This window comes from Amblyomma mixtum, chromosome 2 (genome assembly GCF_055824585.1).
Source record: "Amblyomma mixtum isolate Tamu chromosome 2, ASM5582458v1, whole genome shotgun sequence".
NCBI lineage: Eukaryota > Metazoa > Arthropoda > Arachnida > Ixodida > Ixodidae > Amblyomma > Amblyomma mixtum.
In genome coordinates, this window is record NC_143013.1 from 293923288 (window position 1) to 293950571 (window position 27284).

General features: G+C 48.3%; 1 protein-coding gene across 1 annotated transcript in view; it reads left to right on the forward strand.

Moving 5' to 3' along the window:
* The window catches only part of LOC149364524 (putative cationic amino acid transporter), a 131548-nt gene that overhangs the window by 95859 nt on the left and 8405 nt on the right, over nucleotides 1-27284 (forward strand). The window contains exons 4-10 of the mRNA XM_089574482.1: nucleotides 2637-2867; nucleotides 4054-4262; nucleotides 5046-5204; nucleotides 10957-11153; nucleotides 14988-15112; nucleotides 20045-20317; nucleotides 21691-21875. Coding sequence (XP_089430608.1) covers nucleotides 2637-2867; nucleotides 4054-4262; nucleotides 5046-5204; nucleotides 10957-11153; nucleotides 14988-15112; nucleotides 20045-20317; nucleotides 21691-21875 — 1379 coding nt within the window. The remainder of the gene's footprint in view (nucleotides 1-2636; nucleotides 2868-4053; nucleotides 4263-5045; nucleotides 5205-10956; nucleotides 11154-14987; nucleotides 15113-20044; nucleotides 20318-21690; nucleotides 21876-27284) is intronic.

Sequence of the window (27284 nt, forward strand, 5' to 3'; positions counted from 1 at the left end):
CAGAGGTGGCGTATAGTGATATTTTTTGTTTCCCTCTGTATCTGGTTCGGCTGCTTTTCCGAATCGATGAGAATTAATCGAGAGACCGCCTCGCATACCAAGATCCCGGACCAAAAATAATGATGGCATTGCAACAGCTCTACTGGCAGCACCATCTGTTGACGGCACCAGAATAACAACGCAGACGAACGCGAGAAGCGAAACGAAGAGCGCTCCCCATTCCTTTCGGGAGCGAGAGATGGCGCTGCCAGCACAGTTTTTGCGAAGTTGCCTTCATTGGTCTCGAATCGCAGCATACGCAGACTCTTGATTAATTCTCACCCATTGAGGAAAGTGCTCAACCCAAAAATAGTCATAAAACTTGCGACGGAATTCGATTACTAGAGTAATTAATTACAATGTGATAGTTATTTTTTTTTAACTCTACGAGCTAGGTGTTTGGCTGTAATCAGCACTCGGGCCTCTAGAATTTCGCCTCCATCGGTCGAATTTCGATGGAGGCGAAATTCTAGAGGCCCGTGTTCTGTGCGATGTCAGTGCACGTTAAAGAACCCCTGGTGGTTGAAATTTCCGGAGCCCTCCACTACGGCGTCCCTCATAACCTGAGTCGCCTTTTGGGACGTTAAACCCCCTAAACCATACACCGTAATTAGAGAATTGTTGCGGGACGTCAGGGCAGCTAAGGTCAGTTATTAGATGTGGAAAAATTTAATTGCCCTTGGCGCTACGAAGCTAGCAATTTCGGCCTTCCGGACGCATTGAATGGGCGCGCGACAGCTGCGGTGCCCGCACAGTCACGTCCGTGGAGTGACATAGATCGGAGCGGACGCATCCCGCTCCTTTGTCTCTGTCCCTCTGCTCTAGCGACGGGAGAAATGCTACCTGCCGCTCTAGGTCGGGAGAGAGATGGGAGTGGCTACGCTCGCTTTGCTTCTGGCGCGCGCCCCTTCGAAGCGCCTACTACGGCGGCGCTAGTGTCGCGGCATCCTAATCTGGACCGAAGTTCCTCGCCCCATTGCGTCAAGGGCAATTACATATCTGCTCATGTCGTAAATTACATTAAGGACCCCGTTGGCCCACTACAATTGTCCAGTTGCTGCCAAGTGCCGAAGTGCTAAAATTTAAAACTTAATACGCATATCTTAGTTGATTACCCCAGTAATCACATCATCTCATACCGTTTATTACGTCCGCCAGTGCCATTGCCGTGTAACAGCTATGATCTTGAACGAATCATGATTTCATTTCAAAAGTCTACTTCTGAAAATTAGTCAACCTTTCCGCAAACACCCGATAGCGGAAGTAGTCTTGGTCGTAAGTTTTTAAGTCACGTGGTTTGCTTTTCAGCCATGTATATTGTGCGGCACTTGAGGCACGGTTGAAGCTCTATAGAACTGCAGGGGGAGAAAAACCCTGGCCCTCACTTTTAAACGCCTATTGGCTTTAGAGATGCCTTAAAAGCTCAAATCTCAGGCTCTATGTAAGCCATGTGGACTGAATACTTTTGGCCAAAGGTGTATCTTGCAGTTGGTGCAGGATCTTCAAAATATATTTATTTCCGGGGCACGAGAAATTATAATGTGTCGTTCGGAAAGTTTCAGTTAGACCGTCAAATAAGGAAGTTAGAACACAGTAGCCAAAATGTGTCGAATGATGATCGTATTCTCAAAGAGTTCATCATCGTCGTCACCATCAGGATGTCTACGCCCATTGCAGGGCAAAGGCCTCTCCAATGTCTCTCCAATTAACCTTTGCCAGCTGCGGCCACCCCACAAACTGCTTAATCTCATTCTGCCATCTAACTTTCTGCCGCCCCCTGCTACGCTTGGCTTCTCTTGGAATCCACTCCGCTACCCTTAAGGACCAGCTGTTATCTTGCCTTCGCAATACATGCCCTGCCCAAGCCCATTTCTTCCTCTTGATTTCGACTAGGATGTCATTAACCCACGTTTATTCCCTCACTCACTGCACCCGCTTCCGATCTCTTAACATTACATCGATCATTTTTCTTTTTATAGCTCGCTGTGTTGTCCTTAACTTGAGCTGAACCTTCTTCGTTAGCCTCCACGTTTCTGTCCCATAGGTGAGTACCGGTAAGACACAGCTGTTGTAAACTTTTCTCTTGGCGGATATTGGTAAACTGCCATTCATTATCTCAGAGTACCTGCCATATGTGCTCCACCGCATTCTTATTCTTCGTTATTTCCCTCTCATCATCTGGATCAGCGGCCACTACCTGCCTTAAGCAGACGTATTCCCTTACCACTTCCAGCCCCACGCTACCAATTGGGAACTGCTGTTCCCTTGCGAGACTGTTGAACATTACTTTGGCTTTCCGCGTGTTAATTTTAACGACTATCGTTCTGCTCTGCCTGTCTAACTTATTGATCATGCTTTGCAGTTCATCTTCTGAGCTGCAAAAAAAGAACAAAAAAACACTGCTTGGCGATGGAATGGCATAACCAGGCCTGGAGTGCGGCCTGACGTCGGAGACTGGAACCAACAAAGCACTCCCTCATGAGAGCACAATTTAGCCACCCTGGTGTAGAACTTGGCCACAACCTTATATGAACAAACCCAATTAACTCTACAACTGTTGAGATGTAGTCCAATACCAGGCGTTTCTGTGCCCGCAGGTGTTTGCTACGCGGAGTTCGGCGTTCGCGTGCCCCACACCACCGGCTCTGCGTACATGTACAGCTACGTGACGGTGGGCGAGTTCGTGGCCTTCGTCATCGGCTGGAACATGATCCTCGAGTACCTGATCGGGTCGGCGGCCGGCGCATGCGCCATCAGCGCCTGCATCGACGCCATGCTGGGAGGTGCCATCAGCGAGGCCTTCCGCAACACCTTCGGAACCATCATTGGTGAGGCAGGCCTCCAGCCATTATGGTACTCGGCGCATTTGCCTCGTTTCCCTCCGATCATCCGATTGAGCATGCAGAACTCAAAATGATCTCCGTATGAAGCTACCATTTGCTCCAGCCCGGATTATGGAAACAACGCGGATAATATCGTCTCCCTCGTGTGTTATTTCGCCCTGCGACGAGCCAGTTATTGCCACACCACTGCCCCAAGCTGTTGCAATATTCGAGCAGCATTGTCAAAGGTTTCAGATCCTTAGGGCTTCAGGGCCCCGACAGACTATCATGACTTGTGAACAAAGACGCTGGGATTTCAGACCCGGTCCACTGTGTTCTCTGATTTGACCACCCATCTCCCTATAGGTCCCCCTGGGGCGAAACCATCGACAATGCTTCAGCGACGATGGCAACAAGTGTGGGAGCTGTGGGGCCATAGTGTCGACTGATACATTATAGAGGAGAATTGGCCAGTATTTCGTTAAGCCGTTAAGTTGCCTTTCGGCAGCTAACGAGCCAGCTAGCTAATTAGAAAGCAACTGACTTAACAATTATTAACTCATTCACTCAGTAACCATCTAATAAACCAACAAAGTCAACTCATCCACTCGCTGACGTAGTAACAAACCAACCAAGCAATCAACGAAACTCATTGACTGACCAACTCAGTAACCACATAAATCAATACACAAACTTGATTTGCTCTTTCAGTACGCGAATGCACATGTACGGTGGCATTGATTATAAAACGTTGGAGCGCGCGGCGACATGCGTCGTGGCCTGGGCGATAGGCAGTGGGCGATAAGCGCCACCACAAATGCACTCCAGCCCTCCCTCCCCCCCCCCCCCCCTTTCCAGATGAAAACAGCGATATAAACTGCTTTTTTTTTTCTGTAGAGCTTGTTCTTTTCACAACTCTGCAGATTACACTGCCTACACAGGCCATCAGAAGGTCATTCTTGCGTTTCGGGCAGAACTCAGTGATAAGGTAAATGCGTGCCTTGGAAAACGAGACACAGTATGATGATTCCGTGTAACTTCTGGAATCATTTCGTTCGACACTAGAACTGCTTCCTTGCGAGGAAAAGATAAGGGCAGCTCAGATTGTCGCACGCGTATATTTTTGTCATGATGTTGCGCCTGTCATGTGGACTTGCACCACTCGTCCATCCTCTTCTTGGGCACGTCGTAGGCCACACGCCGGACCTGCTGGCTGGCATCATCACGGTGCTGATGAGCGCGCTCATGTTGGCCGGGGTTAAGAAATCGCTGCTCTTCAACAACATCCTCAACTGCCTCAACTTCGCCGTCTGGGTGTTCATCATGGGCGCCGGGCTGTTCTACATCGACACCGACAACTGGACCAAGCACGGGGGATTCGTCCCGTACGGCTGGTCAGGGGTTCGTGCGTTTTACCATATATCTGTCCACGAACATTGTTTAGGTGGCGTTGCCTGACGCAGATTTGATGCTGCACGGTGATGCAGTTGCGATGAACTATCTTACCCGCCTACAGTGCTGCGAACACTACCCGATTTGTAGTGCACCGTTTCTCAAAACTCACTGCGAGTTGCTCGCTCTATGTGCGGACTTTTGACTTGAAGATCATCAAATGCATGCGTGGCAATTAGAAGCGATTTACTATTCCGTTCAATATGACTTGAAACGTGTCCGGAGTGAACGAACTGAGGTTTGGTATATGGTTTATGGGGTTTAACGTCCCAAAGCGACTCAGGCTATGAGAGACGCCATAGTGAAGGGCTCCGGAAATTTCGACCACCTGGGGTTCTTTAACGTGCCCTGACATCGCACAGTACAAGAGCCTCTGGAATTTCGCCTCCATAGAAATTCATCCGCCGCGGCCGGGATCGAACCCGCGTCTTTCGGGTCAGCAGCCGAGCACCATAACCACTGAGCCACCGTGGCGCATCGAATCGGTATCGAATTTATAGTCAGTCAGAAAGCCTTCATACAGAGCACCGAATTTTATTAAACAGTCAGTGTACTTGGTCCCTTGCATCTACGTCTTCAGGCGCAAATTTTCGGCCAACAACCAGAAAGGAGGACGCAGATTCCATAAACAGAGGTCGTTGAATATCATATCTTATTTTTGACGATGAAGGCTTTGTGATCCCCCGTCCGGATTGAAAACGAATGTGTTTTCTGACATTCGCCATCATGCAGGTTCTCGCCGGTGCGGCGACATGCTTCTATGCTTTCATCGGGTTCGACATCATCGCCACGACGGGCGAGGAGGCGGAAAACCCCAAGTGGTCCATACCGACAGCCATCATACTCAGCCTGGCAATCGTGCTCACCGCATACATCACGTCAAGCATGATGGTGAGTCCATGATGCTGGACCGCAGCCAACTGACTTTTTTTAATGCAAAATCACTACTTAACACGGTCAAATTCCAACAAGGATCTCGTGTGAAGCCTCGGAGTAACTCGGGTAAGCTCGGGTTAGTTCGGATGAGCGTCGCTCAACGTGCAGCCAATGGGAGGAAGCTCGGGTAAGTTCGGAGGAGCGTGGTTCAAGCCGCAGCCAATGAGAAGAAGCTCGGGTAAGTTCGGAGGAGCGTCGCGCCAGCTGCAGCTAATGGGAGGAGGGCGTCGCGCCAGCTGCCGCCGAGTTGAGAGAGGATGGGAAGATCAACACTGAGAAACGCGGTTGCGTGCTCATGCAGTTAAAGAAAGCAAGTTAAAATCGAACCGCTTTTTTTTTTCGTGGCGAGAGCCTTTAATGGGAGTTCGCCCTGAGTCGTGTAAGCAAACTCAATGTAGTTTTAGTTGCTATGGAAATCAGCAAACCAAGGCAAGCCAAGAGAAAGAAGATGAGAGGAAGGAAGAAGAAAGAAGCAGAATAAGAAAAGGGAGAAGAAATAAGAAGAAAATACAAGAGAGGAACCAAGAGAAAGAAGAACAGGAAGAAGAGATAAAGAAGAGAACGAAGGGAGAAATATAGTCAGTATTTTTTTTTAATTACTCCTTCTCCATCACTCAGAGCTTGAATATTGTCGCGCGGCAGTGACTACACTCAGCAATCAGGGATTAAGATTTGAGAAAACCTGTGTCCTTACCACAGTCTGTGGAAACAGGAGTAGCGACACGTGAACTGTCCAGCAGTCACGATCAAATTGCTCTGCTTTTTCGGTGGTGCCCTATTTAAAAAGGACAACAAACTTTCGAGACAGCCCACCTAAAACGTCGTGAACGATCGCAATTACTGTAGAACCTGTAGCACATGATCAAGTTTGGTTCAGAGCAACCTGGTCGCGTCTCGCATGGCGATTAAACAGAGTTGTGAGGCCGCGTGCTGGCGGCACGTGCTGGCGGCAATGAACGAGGAAAACAGAAAGCGATAATGACAAAATCTCTAAAGCTTCTTCTTGTGCATTGTTATTTTCAGATTCCGCTACACCGATGCGTCATATGCGATTTATTTGGTTACGCCACGTCCTGTCCAGACCGCGTTGAATTCACCTTGTACCATTATTTATCACCGTTTTGAGCATGCCTGCATTTTATTTTTACTTGGTAAGTGTAAAGAAGACGTTAGCACTATATTTCAGAGCAGGTCACTCGGTTTTTATGCCGTTGTCTAATTCGGTCGCAAGATATGAACTAAAGCAACAAGTACGATGCTGAAACGGTGCGAACACGCTTTCGGAATGAATGTAACAGCGGTCCACTGTGTTGCATAAATATAATTTCTGCGTGTAAAATTTTTACAAATAACAATTAAGCGGCATAAAATTTCTGCCAGACTTCAAGAACACAGAGAAAGATGATAGTATATTGCTGCGCTCATCTGCTGCGCTGACCGACTATAAGAGGACTGCCTGTCGTATTAAAACAGGAGAGAAACATCACCATCACCATCGTTGACAAAGGCAAGAGAAGGAAAGCAAAATATTTAAAAATCAACGTAGAAACGTCTATGTCAATGGACTGCTCGTAAAAGAGGTACAAACCATGAGAATACTGGGGTTGTATTTACAAACAAATGGAAAGAATAATGACACACTCACTAAGTTACAATGCACGGTAGAAGTGACGGCGCGGTTAAACCTAAGCGTAGCTAATCGAAGACAAAGGGTGAGGGAAATAAATTTATGCCGACTAGTGCAGGCCTTTGCGCTAAGCAGGATGCTCTATGCCACCCCTTATCTCGAATTTTCGAAAGCAGAAAAGGTTGGATAGCATGATACAGCAGGCCTACAAAACCGCCTTAGGACACCCACTAAACGCTTTTGATGTTAGGGATACACAACACCCACAATGAAGTGAAAGAAACCCATTTGATGGCTTACACGGCGAGATTAACCAATTCCAGAACTGGCAGGAGTACTCTAACCAGGCTTGGAATTAACTTTCAACCTACGAATCAAGACGCTAAAGTAGACTTGCCCCGCGACTACAGGGCAGCCCTACTAATCAAACCATTCCCCAAAAACATGCACCCCATAGACCATGAGAGTAGAAGACAAGCACGAGCCAAAGCCCTACATAAAAAATACGGACAGTGCGCCGGAACAATTTAAGTAGATGCGGCAGAATACAAACATACGAATTCCTCTGCAGTTGTGGCTGTGAACGAGAATGGCGACTTCATAGTCTCGGCAACAATCAAAACGAAATCTTATGAAACGGCAGAAGAGGCAGCTATAGCCCTCGCCCTAGCCCATGCCCAAGAGAGCATCATTCTGACCGACTCCAAAATGGCTATCATTAATTTCGCACAAGGGTGAATTACAAACACCTCCCTTAGAATTGTGAACACCGCCAAATTATCGCCAAATTATTCCGAACTGACATGTGTCCCAGCCCATTCGGGGTATCCGGAGAACGAGGCAGCCCACAATAAAGCCCAAGGTTTCGTCGACCGGGCAGTGGATGAGTATGGCTCCATGAATTTCACGAAGGACTCCATGATCACATATCATGATCCAGCCAATCATTTTAAACTATAGAGGAGAACTTTCCCCCCTCCGCACAGAAGTCTGACTAAAGAACAAGAGGTTGCGTGGCGTCGTCTACAGACGAGATCGATACGCACCTCAAAACTCCTCGCGCACATTTATCCGGAGCTATACAACCCGAACTGTAAACACTGTGGCCAGCGATCCAACTACGGTCATATCCTCTGAAATTGCGAAATAGATTGACCTCCGGGTGATCTAGTTGTCGCTCCTTCTCTCGAGCGGTGAGAGACCGTGCTGGCTAGCTCTGACCCCGGAACTCAAGTTCTGGCGATGGAGTGGGCTGACAAAGTCGTCGAGGGCTATGTACTCTCGACAACTTAACGCGACCTCTTAGCACCTAGCTCTTTCCGACGAATAAAATATTTTACAATCAATCAAATGTCGATGTCTCAATGCAGGAAGTAGAAAAGTAGAAGTTATTGGAATTACAAAGCACCATCCTAGAAAAAGAAATGTGCAATAGAAAAATGGTAATAGGATGTTTCGACACAGAACTAAACGAAAAAAGTTCTCATCGTCTTTATCTTGTCTTATCTTATTGATCTTATCTTATTTATCTGATTGACAATTGATCTTATTGACAATTCATCTTATTGTCAAGCGAAGCATTCAGTTCAAAACAAAAACAATAATCAACTTGGAGCAAGGCTAAAGAGAAATAGAGACAGGGTCGTCAGTCGCATTAGCGTACTGCAGTGATGACGTCAGCGTGCGTGACCTAACTGTGCAGCTTAATAACGGCCACGTGTTCGCTGCAATCACTAAAAAAAAAAACACACATACAAAAGCAAGCAGGCAGGATTTCAACCCGCAAAGGCAACGCCCTAACCCTTTTTTCGACGCTACACACAACTAAGCAAAATATCCATAAGTGCGGGATGGTCATTACGTTCCCCGCTTTAGACTGCGTGCGCCCTGCGACGTGCTTCTATGGCGCACTTTGGAACGTGGAATGCCATAACGGTACAGAAAAGTTTTCAAAGCCTGATGGCGACTGCAGAAAACCTGCCTGGTTATTTCTAACACCCCACAGCAATTTCGCGTTGCGAATTTTTTATTTTTTTTTTGTTTAATGACGCGCTTGGAAGCCTTCGCTCTGCACACTTTGTGCAGGTGTACCGTTCCGTTCATCGTTCGTTGTAAACGTATCGCCTGAAACCAGTGTAGCATTATTTTTCGTTGTTGTTGTTGCCTTCCCTGTCTTTGCTGCACACGCTTTCTAAAAAAAAAGTTCGAAATGCCAAACGCGAACATCGGAGGTAAACCCAACCCACTTTTAAAACGTCGATACTATTTTAGAACTGTGCTCTAATTCGCAGCAGTAAAATTCGTTTTCGCAGCACAAATTAAAACCTTAACATTTCGATCATATTTATAGGCCCAGGGCCGCTTTCTACGTCCGCATTTTAACACAATGCTAGGATGTATAAAAGCCAGCTACTCTGCTTTATGATAAAAGGACAAGTGTTGAATCAAACAATATTGCCGGTGCTAAGTGTTAGGTTGAACCTTGGAGGGCTGAGTGTGGCGGTGCTTACCTGTCAATAAAAAACCTGTAAACATAAAAAAAGCGCTGTAAACGGTACCTAATGCAACCTAAAGAAATTGAAGGTGAAGGATATCGCATTCGGAGCCGAAGGAAATCAGAGAACAGATTCGCCGGCGCGAACTTCCACGGCTACAGTCGTGTAAAAATATGAGGGGCTGGGCAGATCATATCTCATGCGCCAACTCAAGAAACAGGGGAAAAAAAATTGCTGAGGCTCAGCTTGGCTAAGCCTGGGGAATGCGAAGCATATTAGTGGCTAGGCTTGGTAATACGTGGCTTTCCTTGGTTGAATACTTGGTCATTTTAATACAACCACTAGAAGCCTTCGTCGTGGGGGAAGACAACGGCATGGCTACAGCGGAACGCCGACTAATCCCGAGACGCGCGTTGGGTGAGCGCCTGGATTGCCACGGAGGCCGCGTCTGCCTGCCCGGTGGAGCGAGCGTTTCACCTACACCGAGTGTGAACGCGCGTTCGAAATGCGCGGGAATGCGCGGGTGTGACGGCTAGGGGTACCACGGCGACGGCGCGAGGTGGAGGCCGGCTCTCTCATCCGATGTCACGAGGTGTGACGTCACGGTGTCACGTGGCGTGACGGCTAGGGGTCCCACGGCGACGGCGCGAGGTGGAGGCCGGCTCTCTCATCCGATGTCACGTGGTGTGACGTCACGGTGTCACGTGGGGGTCCCACGGCGACGGCGTGAGTGGTAGCTCTAGCAATATGCTTCGCATAAAAGGTGGAGTTGGACTGGACACTCTAAGGGGTGCAGAAAGGAGCAGAATGAAGCAGGCGGCTAGATGCAGGGATAGAACAGTAACTTTGAAGCGGTTAGTTTTCGAGATTGATGTCTGACACCAGTAAGAGCATCCGGATGTCTGACGGGAGGTGCTGGACACAGCTGCATGATCTCTCCTGTGTTCCAGTGGCACGATAAGGTCAGTGTTATTGGCGACAATACACACGTGTTATACGACAACTGTTTATCTTTTCAAAAAAATTGTATCTTATACGGCATTGCATCTAAAAACTTGTCCGGCTGATTCGATCGGTCGGTCTTCTTCACTGGACTCGATAACGCACCATTGCAACATCAAATTGTGGCAGCGCTACCTGGCATGAGTCATCACGATTCCTTAGGCATTTTTTTCTTCTTTACATCCCATGCACAGACATAAGCTATTCGTGACAAAGGAGGCCTGTATGAATACGCTGATATTGAAATCGCATAGTTGTATTCCCAGGCTATTGGGTTGGCTTCCAAGCATTGAAGCTCTTTTGTAGTGCCACCACTGGCACTTGAAGGCTGTAAAGTGGTAGGAAGAAGAGTTCTCTTCGTCTTTTAGTCATCATCAGCACTGGGGAGGCTACACAAGCTGAGATGCATGAAAGCCGAGCCAGTCGCTTATGAATGCCCGCAAATCGACAGTATACCTCCTTTTCCTCCTGTATCGGCTAGGCCATGCCTCGCACGTGCACGGCTGATAATGGTGACTTAGCGGCAGCTCAGAGCGATATGCCAGTCTTGAAGCCATGACGTGCCTGGCTTCTTCCCGCACAGGTGACGCTCATCGTTCCGTACAGCCAGATCAACGCCGGGGCTGGCCTCGTGGAGATGTTCGCCCAGCGGGGTGCCCGCTCCTGCCACTACATCGTGGCGCTGGGCGCGCTGGCGGGCCTCGTGGTCTCCATGCTGGGCTCCATGTTTCCCATGCCTCGAGTCGTGTACGCCATGGCCAAGGACGGCCTTATCTTCAGGTATGCTTATCACCTGGAAGCCGTCGCAGCGACTCAGCAACCGCGACGTTCTCCCTCTGATCACACGCTGTAAACAGAAAGGAATAAAAAGGTAGTCAGCTGTCCTGCAGCGTACACCAAGGGCGCGTATAGGACAGCCGACTTCATTTTTGCTCCCATATAGGCGTATTCGTGTTTAGAGTGCAAGGTCGTAGGTTCGATTCCTGGTCTCGGTTGCAACGTTTTGATGAAGACGCGTGCAGCTTGACAGAACAAGTGCAGCGAGCCAGCATTAATGCTTCTTAAAGAACCTTCACCTACAGGGATTGGCGTATTCAGTAGGGAAAGTGGAGCGTCTCACACAAAAGTGGTTCTCAGTTAAATTCCAAAGCCAGACACGCTGTTTCGCTCTGTAGTTCCTGATAAGGAAAGTTTTAAACATCAAAGATTATTTAGGAATTCCGAGTTGAATTAAGAGTTAGGGGGCTCTACACTTGCCTATTGAAGAGAAAAGGAACCCAAGGGGTGTTAGGCTTCAGCATTGATGTTAAATATTTGTTTTGTTCCTTCCACCATGCGACCCTCTTTTAGTCGGTAAAACAGCGAATCAGAGGGAGTAATAATTAAATGGGCTTCAAAGATTCTTGCGTTGTCTCTGTCCAATCGCTTTTGGAACACCTGTATTTCTGCCTGAATTCAACCGGATGTCAAACGGCGCGGAAGTATGGTCGTGCAAGCACCTGGTGTGTGCACAAATTTATGTGTGAGACCTGTCGAGATACTTCTTGAGATAATTCATGGAACTCTTATCTTTTTCCTCTATCATTCTTCTTTGCGCTCTTTCAACTTTCATATTGAAGAAGCCCCAACTTGCCCAGCTCATTATTTTAATAACACGTGCGTCCAAAGTGGAAGCCATGAAGGTAGCACAGTTTTCTCGCGCCTTACAAGACGCCCGCAAGGCACGGGTAACGCCGTCACAGCTACTGAACGCCTGCCTAAGTGCCATGCGTTCCCTTTGGTCTGAGTCTAACGATCTGTTATACAGTGGGGTGACATTTGTCTTCAACGCCTGATAGCTCCTGTCGAGACTGCTTTACGAGAGCTCTACATCAACTCAGTTCAAACTTCAGTAACGAGTTCACGTCTATTAGTATGTGGTTACGAAGCAGTATACCTCTTGAAATATATCGAGTGCGATTGCGCTCGCAGTTATTCGAGAGATGTCTTCTTGCGTTACGAGCACGCGGTGAAAGTTTGACCACTGGCGGTAAGACGAGCGCCTTGTACCGACGAGTCCTGTCTCAGCTGTCACCCTGAAATTCAATATGTTTTCCACTGGCTTCGGAGAAGTGATGCTTTCTGTTCCTGTATGTGTTGCGAATAGCTCGTACAAGTCGCGTTTGTAAATCGATCTGAACTTCACGTCGGCGTGCTGCCGGGGTTTTATGACGTGCATGCTTATGAACTGTCGGACTGCAACTCAGCGATTGGGTAGCTGTGTTATCGTGCAAGCACTTAGCTAACGGAAGTGCGAGATTGGTTTTCCAGCGCTAAGCGCGTGCGCATACGCATCTAGGATGGGTGGCTTCCTCGTATTATCTATGGGAATTCAAAGTTTTCAGAGCTTGACGAAATCATTTCTTTCTCAAACTCTCGAATCGTATTTATTGAATTGCATTCTTTTTTTCCAAGTGCTACTAAGTGATCAGATAAACATTCTTTAATAAAACGATAAATTGACTAAGTTATCGCATCTATATGAAAGCAGTTAAATCATAAGAATTTATAATTTTCTTTCACACTGCTTTTCCTGTCAAAATGTAGCCAATATGTTTGGCTGTAGTAAACACTGTACTCTAATTTGAATATTTCTTTTGATTCGTTGGAATATGATAGTGTGACATACATAAACTCATTGCTGTTGTGAGGGCACCATAGGGACTGACACCTGCCCAGTCTAGCCTCTCCTCCTTGCTACAGCGTAACCATGCGATACGAATTAAATTCCACTTCATAACCTGGTGTCACGCTGACCTCTTAGCAAGAACAAGCAAACAGAAAGGGAAGGATTTAAAGCAGTGCAGTCGCGTGGAAGTAGTGGCCCGTCGCACACGCAAACGTGTGATGCCGAGAGGCAACTGCGCCACAAGGTTTCGACTTCACGATTACGATAAGCGAATATTGTGCACATGATTGCAGCCAGGATTGGCGAGAGCACTGGCTCTACGTCATCATCATCTGCTACCAGCTGTGCATGCGCTGTTGGCGGCTGACAGTAGCTGTATTTGATAGTATATGGCCACGCTATGCTAAAACGCTGTTCATGCTGCGCACCTCTGCATGCCGTGATCATCAACGGTCCATTCACCCTTGGTAACGGTTGTCAACGAGAATGTATACTCGCGGAACATGTGTCAAGCTTACACGTTTGTGCGAAGGTGATGTAGGGTGACGACAAGCTAAAGCACTCTCGAAGCTCGGTAACTTGCAATAGAGGGAAAGGTTGGGGGCCAGATAGTTTGAAGGTATTCCGTCTAAGCAGCCGAGGATGGTGGTCCGAGCTCCAGTTCCTGCATGGTTTACTCAACCGTGTGTCTTGTCTCAACAGTGGTGCTTCTGCCTAGACGGCCTCATTCGTAGCAGTACGCGCACAGCTTTACGCCTTCCCCCATGCACTTCCACAGAGCGCCTTCTTCGACTAGGAATACATAACACTTTCGAGGAACTCTGTGAGGCCACCAAAACGGCACAACTAGCCAGACTCACACGCACCCCTGCAGGACGAGCTCTGCTGCAGTCTCTTCGCATATCGCCTGTCGGCGTTATACCCGGCACTGACACAATCCCCACTCCCATAAGAGCTGCAGTTCAGATACCCCCCCTACCCAAACACATGCACCCGGAGTGTGATCAAAAGCGCAGAGAGGCCCGGGCCTTAGCACTACACAGAGCTTACGGAGAGGATCCCAATGTAGCATATACTGATGCCTCGCTCTACGCGTCAGGCGCACAGGCATCTATAGTGGCTGTTCGCAGTGACGGCCGCCCCATCACGGCAGGAACCATTCTTACCTCATCCATAACCACGGCAGAGGAAGCGGCTATCGCTCTAGCCATCTCCTCTTCAGCCGCTACCAAAATTATATCCGATTCGCAAACAGCAATCCTAAATTATAGCACTGGTCGTATCTCTCGGCAAGCCAGCAGCATACTCCGACGCTGGAATCCCTCCAGAACCGTAACGCTCATCTGGGCGCCAGCACATGCCGGACTACCCGGAAACGAGGAGGCGCACGCCCTCGCCCGAGATCTTACCCTCCGGGCGGGTGAGCACACCGCCTCCTCCATCGAAGGGGAGTGCCTGTTAAATTTCAGTGACATCCTACAACACTATCGTTCCAACAGACAGATATACGCACCTCCTCACCCTTCGCTATCAACCACGCAATCAACTTTCTGGCGCAGGCTTCAAACTCGCACACTCCCATACCCGATAGTCATGCACGGACGCTTCCCTGACCTATTCTCCTCCTCCTGCCGACTATGCGGCAAACCAGGCGACTTTCTGCATGTTCAGCTCACCTGTTCCACTTACCCGCACCCCCCTCCCCCAGAGGTGGCACTCACTTACTGGGAACAGCTCATGTCCAGTTCAGCACTACAAGACCAACGACTCGCCATCACCAGTGCCTCTAACAGGCTGGCCCTCCAGGGTCTGGCACACCATTTGTAAGGGAGGAACCCATTGTGTGGGCCCCTCCCGCAGGCCATGAGGGGGGCTCTGCCCCCCACCTGTAATTTGTCATGGCCAATAAAGTTTACACCACCACCACCCTTCTGCTTTTTCACCAGGGCCCTGTCCAAAGTGTGGCCTGTGACGGAGACTCCCGCCTTCGCCACGCTTCTACTAGGTGGTGCCACGGCCGTCGTCTCTATCGTCATGAGCCTCGACGTGCTCGTAGAGATGATGTCTATAGGTGGGTGCACGATTTCATCCCTTGCAAAGGTTCATCGGCAGAGAGTGTGCACGACGAAGAATTGAAAGTTGATATCAAGCGAGTTGACAGTAAGACAGTTAACAAAAGTATTTTTAAGCGAATACAATGGGATTGCGTTTACTCTTTCTTGAAACTAAAACCCCGGTCACGGCGATGTTCACAAAGACGACGAAGCAAAGAAAAAAGTTCGGGCTCTTCAATGCAAAGGCGGGAATGGAAAGGAGGATAAGTGTACGGACAGGATGAAAGGTTAACATGCAAAAGCTTAATGGAGACTTGTCATACAGGCCAAGAGTCGCAAGCGATCCGGTTACTGACACCAGGGGGTTGTATTCTACAAAGCTTCGTTTCGCGCTCTTTTTTTTTTCTTTTTTTTTTAATCCGATGCCACTGCCCGAGGCTCCCCGGTGACGTAGGCCGAGGCTGATGACATCAATGACGAAGGACCTACGGAAAGGAAAACCAAAGGATACCTTGTAGAATACGGCTTCTGGTCTGATCTACCTTTCTCCTTTTCTGTGCTGCTTGTGGATCTTGTGGCGATAATATAGATAATGTTTTTCCAGCAAGAGCTGTAATAGTTTAGCTCAAGCCAAACACAAACTAGGGACATCAACTGCAGCCGTGCAGCGAATGCATCACATGCGTAACGAGGTATAGCCGGCGGTAGTAGGGGAGATAAGCTCATGATCATCATCATCAGCCTGACTACGCCCACTGCAAGGAAAGGCCTCTCTCATGTTTCTCCAATTAACCCTGTCCTTTGCCAGTTGCGATCACCCTATTCCCGCAAACTTCTTAATTTCATCCGCCCACCCAACTTTCTGCCTCGCCCTGGTACGCTTGCCTTCTCTTGGAATCCACTCCGTTACCCTTAAGGACCAACGGTTATCTTACCTTCTTATTACATGCCCTGCCCAAGCCATACACAAGTTACGGGGTAAAAACGGCAGCCATGTAACGAATGGATCACAAGCGTTTGATTTTGTGGTTTTTGAAGATAAATAGCGCAGTAACGTCGCACTTCTCGGTGGACACCTCAAGAGTGTCGTGAGGGAAGGGAGGAAGGTGGGAATGAGAGAAGAAAGATAGGAAAAGGTGCCGTGGTGGAGGGATCAGGAATAATTTCGACTACCTGGGGATCTTTAACCTGCACTGACATAGCACAGCACAAGGGCGCCTTTAAACTGATTAACAGCGCCGCAAGGAACTGATTGGAATGGAGAGGATGGAAAATATTACGTACCGGTTACGCTCTTCTGAGTAACGCGCTAAAGTCAGCAAACGCGGACTAGATGTTGCTGAAATGACGCTGTTGAGCGGCGACAGATGCACCGAGATCGGCGAATTCGTGTAACCATTGGACGTGGACAGGTGCGCCACGTTTCCCTTGCGTACGTAGTACATAGCTGCTGCCTGTGCCATACAGTGCAAACGCGTTCAGATCTGCCTTCGGGAAGTCTCGACTCAGACGACCAAAGTACTCCGGTTGCAAGGGAAGCAAATCTCGCTGGACTCACAGTCTCTAGCACACCGCGCGCGAGTGGCCGAACCAATTCACTCGCCTCACATGCTCGCATTCCCATGTCGCTCTGTGCCACATCGCACACAGTAGGTTATACCGAGTGTTTCATCCAAGATGCGCAATTTAAAAAAAAAATGTCCTGGCTTAGCTTATGGTTAAGCCTAGGATGCGAAGCATACCGCCGGCGGAGGCTGCGCGTCCACAAGCGAGCGCACGAGTTGAGCCCCAGCTTTCACAGCTGTTGTGACGTCATATCACGTGGTGCGCCGATGTGGGTCAAGTGGTAGCTACGCGGCCGCGCGCGGAGCAGCAAGGAAGAGCTCGGTTGTGCGGCTAGTATGCTTCGCATAAACGGCATTCAACGTGATAGCGTTAAGGAGTCCGTGTCTTAGAACAGCCGCCGTCGTCGTCGGCGCCGTTGGCCGGGAGCGAAAAATCCACGAAAAAATTGCAGAAAAGCAACCTAGGTAGACCGCCCGTACTGTCCCTCGCCGAAGCGACAAAGTGCACAAATATACTCCTGAAAAATCTGTTATTACTGCAAAACGACCAAGCATATTGTCGCATTTCCGGCACGACTAACCCTGACTGCGATGCCGCAGAAACCTCTTCTCGATGATAGTCACGTGATGTTGTGCAACATCACCGCCAGCACCGACGCTCAACCCTCAAATGCGTAGCCTCGCATGGCCCATAGCTGTTTGATCTGAGAGCTCTGAGACGACCTCCGCACTGAGCCGCAAAGACGACAGAGCGGCCACTGGAGCTTGAGGAGAGGGATCGGACACGTGACAGTCCCCTGCATGAAACCTCGCGCTACCCTCGTCGCCATCGCGCTCATCTGTGACTGAGTATGGATCAGTGAAGGTCATCGCTGCTGCGTTTTGCGTAATAAATCAAGAAACACTGACAAGGAATAGAGTCAACAAGAAATGGCTGAACAAAGCCCTTTGAAGCTACGGCGTTCGGCTGCGGAGCCCAGGCACACGGGATCATATCCCGGCGGTGGCGACTGCATTTCGATCGAGGCGAACGCCCATGTGCTGTGCGACGTCAACGCATGTTGGACGTCAACGCATGTTGGACAACAGAATGTAATACGGCGCCCTCAACTACGTCGTCTCTCGTGGCCCGTGTGCAGCTTGAAACTCGTACCATATCCTTCTTTACAGCAAAGCAGAATGTGCACCCATTTTTATGCGGACTGACATGAAGAATTCATCGCTGCAGTTTTTTCTTAACTGTTTCTCGTTAGTCACTGACGTACCAGTGTAAACATTCACTGTGGCTTGGGATAGCGAGAGGGGGTAAAGTTTATGTGCTCATGAAATCTTGCTTTTTGTGAGGTTTTAAGCATCCATTCTAGATATGGCCGGCAGTGCTTCTTTAGGAGAAGTTTATAATAGAATAGCACGATTTTTGACATTTTCGTCAAGATTTTTAAGAAGCAATTTTCAGGCAGATGACTGCTGTTTGAACACAAATATACACTGGCCTCTAGAGTAAGGGAATAAAACTTATCACGCCGCCCACGTCTGGGTTGTGAAGTGCAGAGATATCACCGTGTTTAGAAAGCGAGGCAGGCAAAGACTGAAGAGCTTGCGCCGAAATCTAAAATTAAACGCATCCAAAACCGTCAGCAATTCGCCATAAAGGTGCCATATAAAGGGTAAAACGTTTGAGTGAGGAAAGCCCCTATTAAAAAATAAAGAACCACAGTACAATAGCTAAGCTAAGAGGAAGGGAGCTTGCCTGGTATCTGACTAGTGTTCACCATCGCTTCCGCCGAACTGAATTCAGTACTGAATGCGTCACGAAACGCGTAAATGACGATCGCTGAAACGCGATGGCCGACGGCAAAAATACTCGTAAGAGGAAATTTTCGCCTACGCTTGTGTGCTGAAACGCAGCGGCGGGGGCACCCGGAAGTGACTTCCGGAGGTCGGGAAATGCTCGAATCGAAAGAAGAGTCCGCGCGACGGAAACCGGAAGTAAGTATTTTCCCACTACGGTGGCGCTTCGCGCAATCTGCCCTAAATACTGGTGCAGTCTCTTCGCACTCACGGACGAAGCTCAGATAAAAGTGTTCACTGTCGACAGAGTCGGGCAGTGGAGTCCTCATGTGCTCTGCAGACGGCAGTGAGTTCCACCACGACCTAAACAAGGCAGTTAACATAAAAGGAAACCACATGTCATGTCTTTAAAATCTGTCGCCTGTGTGGTTGGCCATCTCGCTTTGCCGAGGAAACGATCTAGTTTTGAATAAAGCGTCGCAGTAAGCTCGAAATTGTTTAAATGTACATAAATGCCTTAAGCTTCCGACTTTGGAACACATGCGACTCCATTTTATTCGCATTCAGGGCGACTCATACAGGGCATCCTGAATGACCCCTCAAAGCCTATCTCTTCAGGGCAGTAGCGAGTAGGCACAACGCAATGTAAAATGAGGTATGGATGCACTGAGTGACGTTGTAGCGACTAAAAAGGACACCTGCTGTTACAATAGAAAAACTTGATGACCGACCCTTGCTAACAATTATCTGCACAAAAGCTGTTCCTTTCACAATACGTGAGGGTACTAAGTGAGTAAAAATACAACATTACATTAATACGACAACCACTACAAACGTGAACGATGCGACGAATTTAGTCTATTCAGTGGGTGTAAATTCAAAGTCTTATCAAAGCAGATACGTACTAGCGTGGACGTATACGTCATTAACGTGTGCTTCCCACGCAATCGCATTATCAGGTGCGCGTACCACCTTGATGCGGTCCGTGAAACTGCGCGTGCGCAGCAGGCATAAGTTTGTCATGCATATGTCCACGCTAATACGTATCTGCTGTGATAAAACATTTCTGTCCGCTACGGAGGTTTTCTGGCCGTGAAAACCGGCTGCTCAGCACGAGTTCGCCATTGTGATCCGGTGTACGACAGCCGCATTTCGAGTGAGATCGAATGCCAAAGCGCTTGCATACTGTGACTTCAGTGCAAGAACCTCAGGAAATCTAATTTGATGCGGAGTCCTCTGGTACGGCATGCCTCGTGCTTTGCAGTGTTGGTTTGGCACGAAACGCTATCTGGATCAATTAATAATGTCATATCATCCGTCGTCGGTCATAAAATTCGTCCATTGGCTGGGGGAAGTGACGTCAATAGACCGGAGAATTCCCATTGGCGGGAGACAAGTGACGTCACCAGATGAGAGCCTTCCCATTGGTTGGAGGAAAGTGACGTCACCACACCTGATATTGCGTCACTTTCGGTAATGGCATCAACACCTGCTAATGATATCGCAACTGCCAACACGAAATTGAGTTAGGTGTGCCCGTGACTTTTTCAATTCAGCAACTTTCTAATCTGCGCATCGATTGGGGCGTTGCAGGCACCCTGATGGCGTACACGCTGGTGTCCACGTGCGTGCTGCTCCTGCGCTACCAGCCGCGCACCAAGACGCTGGTGGAGCTGCTCCCGGAGTCGGTGCGCTCTCAGTGCCCGACGCCCAGCAGCGAGGCGCCGCCCTCCATGGTGCCCTCGCTGCGGGGGCTGGGGTTGGGCGTCGGATCGGCGCCGCCTCTGGGGGCCTCCACCACTACCATCCGCACCAAGAGGACCAACCGCGTCGTCACTCCGGACAGCGACGAGGACGAACGGAGAGGTAAGTACTTACGCGCACACACCGAAAACATCTGTCTAGTACAGTCTTTGTCAAAAGTAACCAGGCTGCACGTTTTTCTTCTCAGTCGTATATTAAAACTATTATGCCAGCCCTCAAGCTCTAAATCTCTGTATGGTAAGAAGAACCCCTGTTCTCACCTTCAAAGAACTTTTTGATCTTTAGAGAAGCCGTGAGGGCTCTGTTATACGAACGAGAAGCAAACCATGGAGCCTGGTTACTTTTGACAAAGATTGTACCTAGCAGTCAAGTTTTCCGAAGCTGGTTGAGCCCCGCACGCTTTCTTCCTTATGGTGTCGAACGCTATTAGAGCACGCCTGCGCGCGCAAAAATTCCGGTTTTAGAATCAAGCCTTCCCGGCTTTATGGGTAGAAAATCTTGTGCCCATGTTGGTTTAAAGCAAAATGAATGAAAGGTTCTGGTAAAGACATAATGCGGATCTGACCACCAAAAGATAAAACCGAGTATTTATGAACAAAGGAGGAGCACGGACATTGAAAGACGTGGATACCATACCTCAAATCAAGAAGTTGTGGCGTACCACGTCATGCTAACATACTAGTACACATTACGCTACTTAGAAGAATCCGTAAGGTTTTACTCTGCTTGCAAGTGCACTCCGTCCCATAAGAAAGTTTTTGTACAGAAAATAGGTCAAAGCTGGGGGACGATATAGACAGATCCCTCTGATAATGGGTAGATTTCCGTGTCTCCGAATTTCCACGCGAGGCCGCCGCGGTGGCTCAGTGGTTATGGTGCTCGGCTGCTGAATCGAAAGACGCAAGTTCGATCCCAGCCGCAGCGGTTGAATTTCTTTGGAGGGGAAATTCTAGAGGCCCGTGTACTGTGCGATGTCAGTGCACGTTAAAGAACCCCAGGTGGTCGAAATTTCCGGAGCCCTTCACTACGGCGTCTCTCATAGCCTTACTCGCTTTGGGACATTAAACCCCATAAACCAAACCAAACCAGAATTTCCACGTGTAGGTTTTTGGGCGACGTGCAGCCCGCATTTTCGACAGAGCCACGGCGTGATTCTCTACTGTAGGCCTTTGCCTTGGAGTGTAGGCTACATTGAAGGAATTGGTTCGGCTATTGCCCTAGCCCTTGTGTTCGGCTGTTCTTACTCAGTAAATATATTCCTAGTTAACTGCTGTCTTAACCACACTACTCGATTTGTCGAGATGTACCCAACCAATTTCGTAAACGCTTTTGCCTAAGCCTTGGGTTCAGGTCCGGATTGCTCCCTTTAGGCGTTCAGGTGCTTCTCCTGACTTTAATCTTGGTCTCAGTTGAGTGCAAGAGTCTCCAGGAGGCAGCCAAAAGTGATCTAACCATTCACCGCTCCGCCGGTGCAGGCGACGGCACCCTCCACGTGCAGCAGCAGGAGGGCTACGGCTCGATGCTGGAGGCCCAGGAGAGCATCGAGGAGGACATGTTCCAACAGCCCACCTGGTGGGAGACCAAGACCAAGCAGCTCGGATACCTGCTGCCTTTCCTGCGCGGACACCCCGGGCCGGCCACCGACAGCTCCGGCATGAAGGTATCCTCAGCAGCAGCACCAACGCTATCATCAACACCATCATCAGCCGGATTACATCCACTGCGTGGCAAGGGTGCCAGCAGCAAACATATCCATGCAGATTTTTTAGAGCGCAGCTCTTTGGCGTCCGTTCCTGGGTTTCGCGTCGTCGTCGGCGTCGGCGTCGGCGTCGGCGTCGGCCTCGTAACCAGCTCCGCCCCCAATGTCATGCTTTTCAATTGGTCGAAATGCTCGTGACGTCACAGTGCGCGAATTTCAAATGGGGCCAATTGTACTTTGGCTAGTAACCATGCAACCAATCAAAGGGATCGTATAGTGATGCTGCAACTAAGTTGGACTGAGTTTAGTTAATTGCTTAATTAATCAATTAGCCTAATTAATATAGAGGAGAATGAAGAGGTCAGAAGAAAAGAAAAGAAAGACGCGCGCTGCAGCGACAACAGCGTCCGCGGAAAAAGACGCTGCTAAAAAAAAACAGATAAATACGAAGCCGCGTTCCCTCCACCACCACGCACTTCCCCACTCAGTAAGACGTTGCTCGTTTCATATACGTTGTGTCGAACATCCTAGACAGTTCCAACAATTGACAGATTAATGACAGAACACAATGGATAGAAATGCAATAATGTAAATATGAAATAGCCTAATTAACCTTTCTAGTTAGACCGCATAAATCTATAAAACCGAGAACGAAATTGGTCGAGTTGGGGAATCGAACCAGGGTCTCCGGAGTGCGATACGAGCACGCTAGCCACTCCGTAATGCCAGCTGAATGGTTTGGAATGAACAAAGGCGCGTCTAGCTAATACGGCGTCTTCGTTCACTCCCATCTTCCCCCTTCCCCTTACGGCGAGGTGCAGGTGTCCACCCAGATATGCGAGAGAGATACATTTCCTTTCCTCCAAAAATAAATTTACCGTCCAGCAAGGCGTACAGCCGAATTGGCGATGGCGTTCTGTGGACTCCCTGGCAGCGTTGCAAGACGCTGTCGCGTTCCACTCTTACAGGCGAAGCTCAACATGTTAACCACACATCAGTAACACACGCAGACAGCCAATGGACGCGTCATTCGCTGGCAGCACTTGATTCATCATTCACAACCACATTCTTAACGTACGCTCCCTTGCCGCACATGCCAAGGACGTACACCACGATCACATTCTGCGCCATTCCTCTGTACTTTGCTTTGCTGAAACCTGGATGGATCCCGAAGAGCCTCTCGAAATCATAGATTTCCTATACTGCTGTGGTGCTCGCAGAGACCACAACACAGCGGCGGGAGTCGCTATCTATTTGCGCACAGGTCTCTCTGCAATACCAGTCGAAATGTTTGGCACGTCACATGAACTTGGCGAACTGTGCGCCGCAAAGTTGCCCAACGGCTTGCTGGTAGTAGCTGCCTACTTCGCCCCTACCGCACTCACGAAAGACGTCGTGCACTTCCTGCAACTCGCATTAACCGTCCATCGATCCACACCGACGTTAGTAGTGGGGGACTTTAATGTTGACATAAAGACTAACAGCAATTTCCTAACACTTATGCGGGAGAACATCCCGTTCCTCTCGCTCGTAACGCGTCCCACGGCTGTGACAACCTCGCGAGGCACTTGTATAGATCCCGTCTTTGAGAATCAAGCATTGGTGTACCAAGTCGAACATATATCAGTCTATTTCTCTGACCACAAAGCTTCCTTCATGACTGTCAAGAACTGTTAGTGGAATCTTTGTTAAAGGAATACGTGTGAAAAATAAAAAAAAAACTCTGTGATAGCGCATACATGTGTTGCTCGATTTCTTTGCCTTAATCTATTGAAAAGGTGAAACAGCTTTTTGCTGCGCTCAAATTTCGCATTAGGAAGTAACGTAATCGTCGGTAATTTTTTTTTTAACCGGTTTGCCCGCATGCTTATAGACCGCTCCTGACTAAGAGCTTCGTTCTTGGTGTTCTTTCTGTTACCGAGCTATTTTTTTTTTCTGCGCATTGCAGACCACGTTCAAATCCATTTCCCCTCTCTGATTTCTCCTAAGGTATCTCTACTTCGTTTTTGTTGTGTAGTAAACGCTGCTCTCCTTCTGTGTCTCTTAGTGTTGCTCCTATCATTACCAGTTCCATATAGATCACTGTGCAGCCCTTTAATTTCAAGCTCGGCTGTCACTTCTAGACAGGCAGGGGCTTATTATTTTTATTTCCTTTTTGGTTGCCCCAACCTATTCTTTGTCACTTCTAGACCTGGACAAATGTTTACCTTTGTTACTTCCAGAACCTCTCTGCCTGCAATGTCCCTTTACGTTGAAAATTACACTCTAAACACGAATAGGCCCATATGGGAGTGAAGAAGGGAGTAAGCTGTCATGTAGTGCACACCCTTTTATGAAAGGGTGTGCGCTAGAGGACAACTTTACTCCCTTTCTACTCCTTTCTGTTTACAGTGTACGTCAACTTCTTTGGCATTAACTTTTAACTTCACCGTTGTACTATGCATGTTTACGTCCTCAACCGTGGGCTTCAGTTCACTCCCCAATATGCCGAGCAGGACAATTATACTGGCAAAACGAATGCTGTCGATGTGTTCCTCAATAAACTTTTATAAACTTTTAACTTTTAATTTCACCGTTCAGTTCAAAACGACGACCACGGAGTACTTTTCGGTGTACATGTCAGCACTGTGAATTGAAGGGCGGATAAAGCTTTGAATGCAATCTTCTAAGCAATAAATACGTCTCTTGCTGCCGGACAAAAGATAACGTACCCAGAAAAAGCCATTGCGTCGATTATTTTTTTTTCCTGAGGAAAATTAATGGCGTGGAATCGTCCTCAACATCCTTTTAACGCAGCCAGTTAGTGCCCGTACTTCAAACGTACGAATCCCAATAACACAACAAAGTTGACGTCACATCAGCCCTGAGAACAAGAACATCTCCGAAAGATGGTCTCGCGCGGATTGCTCTTCTGGTCATATTCCCGCGTCAAGCACTGTAGTTTAGCCCGGGATTAATTACGATTCCTTCCTCGAAGAAGTTGAAAACACTGTTCGTTTTAAAAGTAGCACTACTAAGTAGCCCATTCCGCTTTCTTAGAGCAGCTGCAACTTGTTCACATTTTTCAGGGATGTATTCCCGTCTATAAAAGCAAAGGCCAACGTTAAGAGAGAGAGCTAGTGCTCTCAAAGAACTTTCTAGTGTACTTGTTACTAGTGTCGAGGTAAAACTTATTGTATAAAGTGGCTTTAACTGCTCAGGCCCACATTGGCACCATTGCACTTGGCCCTCGAAAGAGCGCTGCCTTTTTGCGTTCATGAGTTTCATATTTTTGTTGCTCGCGTCACCACGAACAGTAAACTATAGTTATTTACAGCACCACATTAATCACATAAATGAAGTCAGTACTGAGTCTTGCAAATACAAAAAACCCGGGGTCTTATCGCCTGCGGAGGTTGCCCTTTTGGTTCCGCGTTGCACATTTCCTTGTTTCCTTGTCCAACTTTGCTCTCTTCCGGTCCGTAAATAGAAGGATATCATTTTAACTGCTTTTGTTCTCTTTCTCAGCTGACGTCCTTGTTCAGTTCCGTTCTCTTATTTACAGCCATAGTTCTTGGTTGTCACCACACTATGAAATGCGGCGGCAAGCGCTGTCCCGTTCTTCAACAAAACAAATCGAGCCTACTTATAACGAACCTGACGGTCGCGCGAATTCTCTTCGTTGTATCCAAATTTCATAGTAAGTGAACTTGCCACATTAAAACCAAAGACATGGAGAAGCAGTAACAGCGTTTATTTCATTAAATATTCTGTTTTACCAGGCCATTTCTTCAAAGCAGATCCTCTCACTGCTCTTCCAAATCTCTGCAGAGCGGTCATGGGCCTCTCGCCGATAACCTTGCTGCCGATGAGCTGCTGCAGGGTCAGAATATATTCGTATAACCATAGTCATTCAATGCTTTAAGGAGTTTTAAGGACATTTAAGGACTATGGTATAACTAATCGCGACCGAATCGTTGACGGAAATTGGTACCACACTTCTGCTTTGCTCAGCTGGCACACACGAGCGCGTTTATTGACCGTGCAGGCCATCGGCTATTATCTTTAGGTTCAATTTAGCCTTTTCTTACTGCTTTCTTTTTAAGGGGTTGAGATAAGTGGGGATGGGCGATGCTCTTTGGTCCCCGCGCTAGAGGGAAGCGTGAAGTTTTCGAGTGCGAGGGATATAGTTTACGCCACGTCCTCGTTCGCTGTAACCCAGTTGCGGAGCCACAGTTGTTTGTTACATCTGGGAGTCAGGGTCATTGCCCTTATGCATGTTTTGACGGTAGCTACCCCCTTGTTCGTAATAAACGACCGCTCATTATAACTGTGGCCGCTATAAGCGGACTCTACTGTATCGCGACAGTGCAGCCGTTCCTTCGATGTCTCCCGATGCCACTGAGCTTAACTATCGCACAGAGCACCGAAGCACGGCTGGAAGTCATCCACACATTCTGTTTTCTGCCCTGAGGTCTCATCATTCAGTTCTTATTTCAACAGTGACCATGGTTACCTACATAATTTCTAAAAACATGCATAACACGAATTACATGCTGCGGTGTGGTGCAGTTTCCTGCAGAGAACGCCCAGATCTTCAGTGCTGACTGCTTTAATGCTGTCTTGGGGGTTCTTGTTGAATGGAAACTTAAATCAGCTGGAAGGTTCACCGAGCTTTTTTTCTTCTATAGCGTTTGTCGCAGCCAAGGTTAGCGTCAGGTAACAAATGCCCAACAAGTAGCATATTCATTTCCGACCTTTCTAGTCTTCTGGCAGACGTAGATCCGGAAGCTTAGTAGCAAGATTCCACTCGGTGCTCAAATCCGTCAAATCACCTCCAGCAACGCAGAAACTCTAGTTTTGTTTTTCGATCCTTTTGAATCTTGCGTGGCTCAAATGACACGCAGCGCGTGCACAGGCGTTGAGGGAAGAAAGAAAACAGCTGCGTTAGACTCGAACTATTCACTGGGCTAACCTGGGCCCACATACAGAAACAATCAGGCGGTGGCAGCAGCACAGGTGGGCTCGGCGCTCGTCGAAGATCAGAATCACCGCCCCTCTCAATCGCGCTCAATATCCGTGAAGATCACGAAGAACTTTCGACTTAAGGCTCGGAAAGCACTGGAAACAATCTCTAACTACGTAGAAACTGCTTCACGAGGTTAGCATCTTTTTAGAGAAACTTGGCAGCATATCGCGCAGCAAGCAAAGTGACCAGGCCACGTGCTGACAGCACCCTAAATGAGCATTGAAACTTCCTTGGACGTTCTGCGGATGTTCAGGATGTCTGCAGGACGTCCATGGAAGGTTCAATGTCAATTGGGACTGAACAAAGAACGTGGAAAAACAAACACTGCAAACTTTGCGATAGTATATTTTTGCAGTGACCGT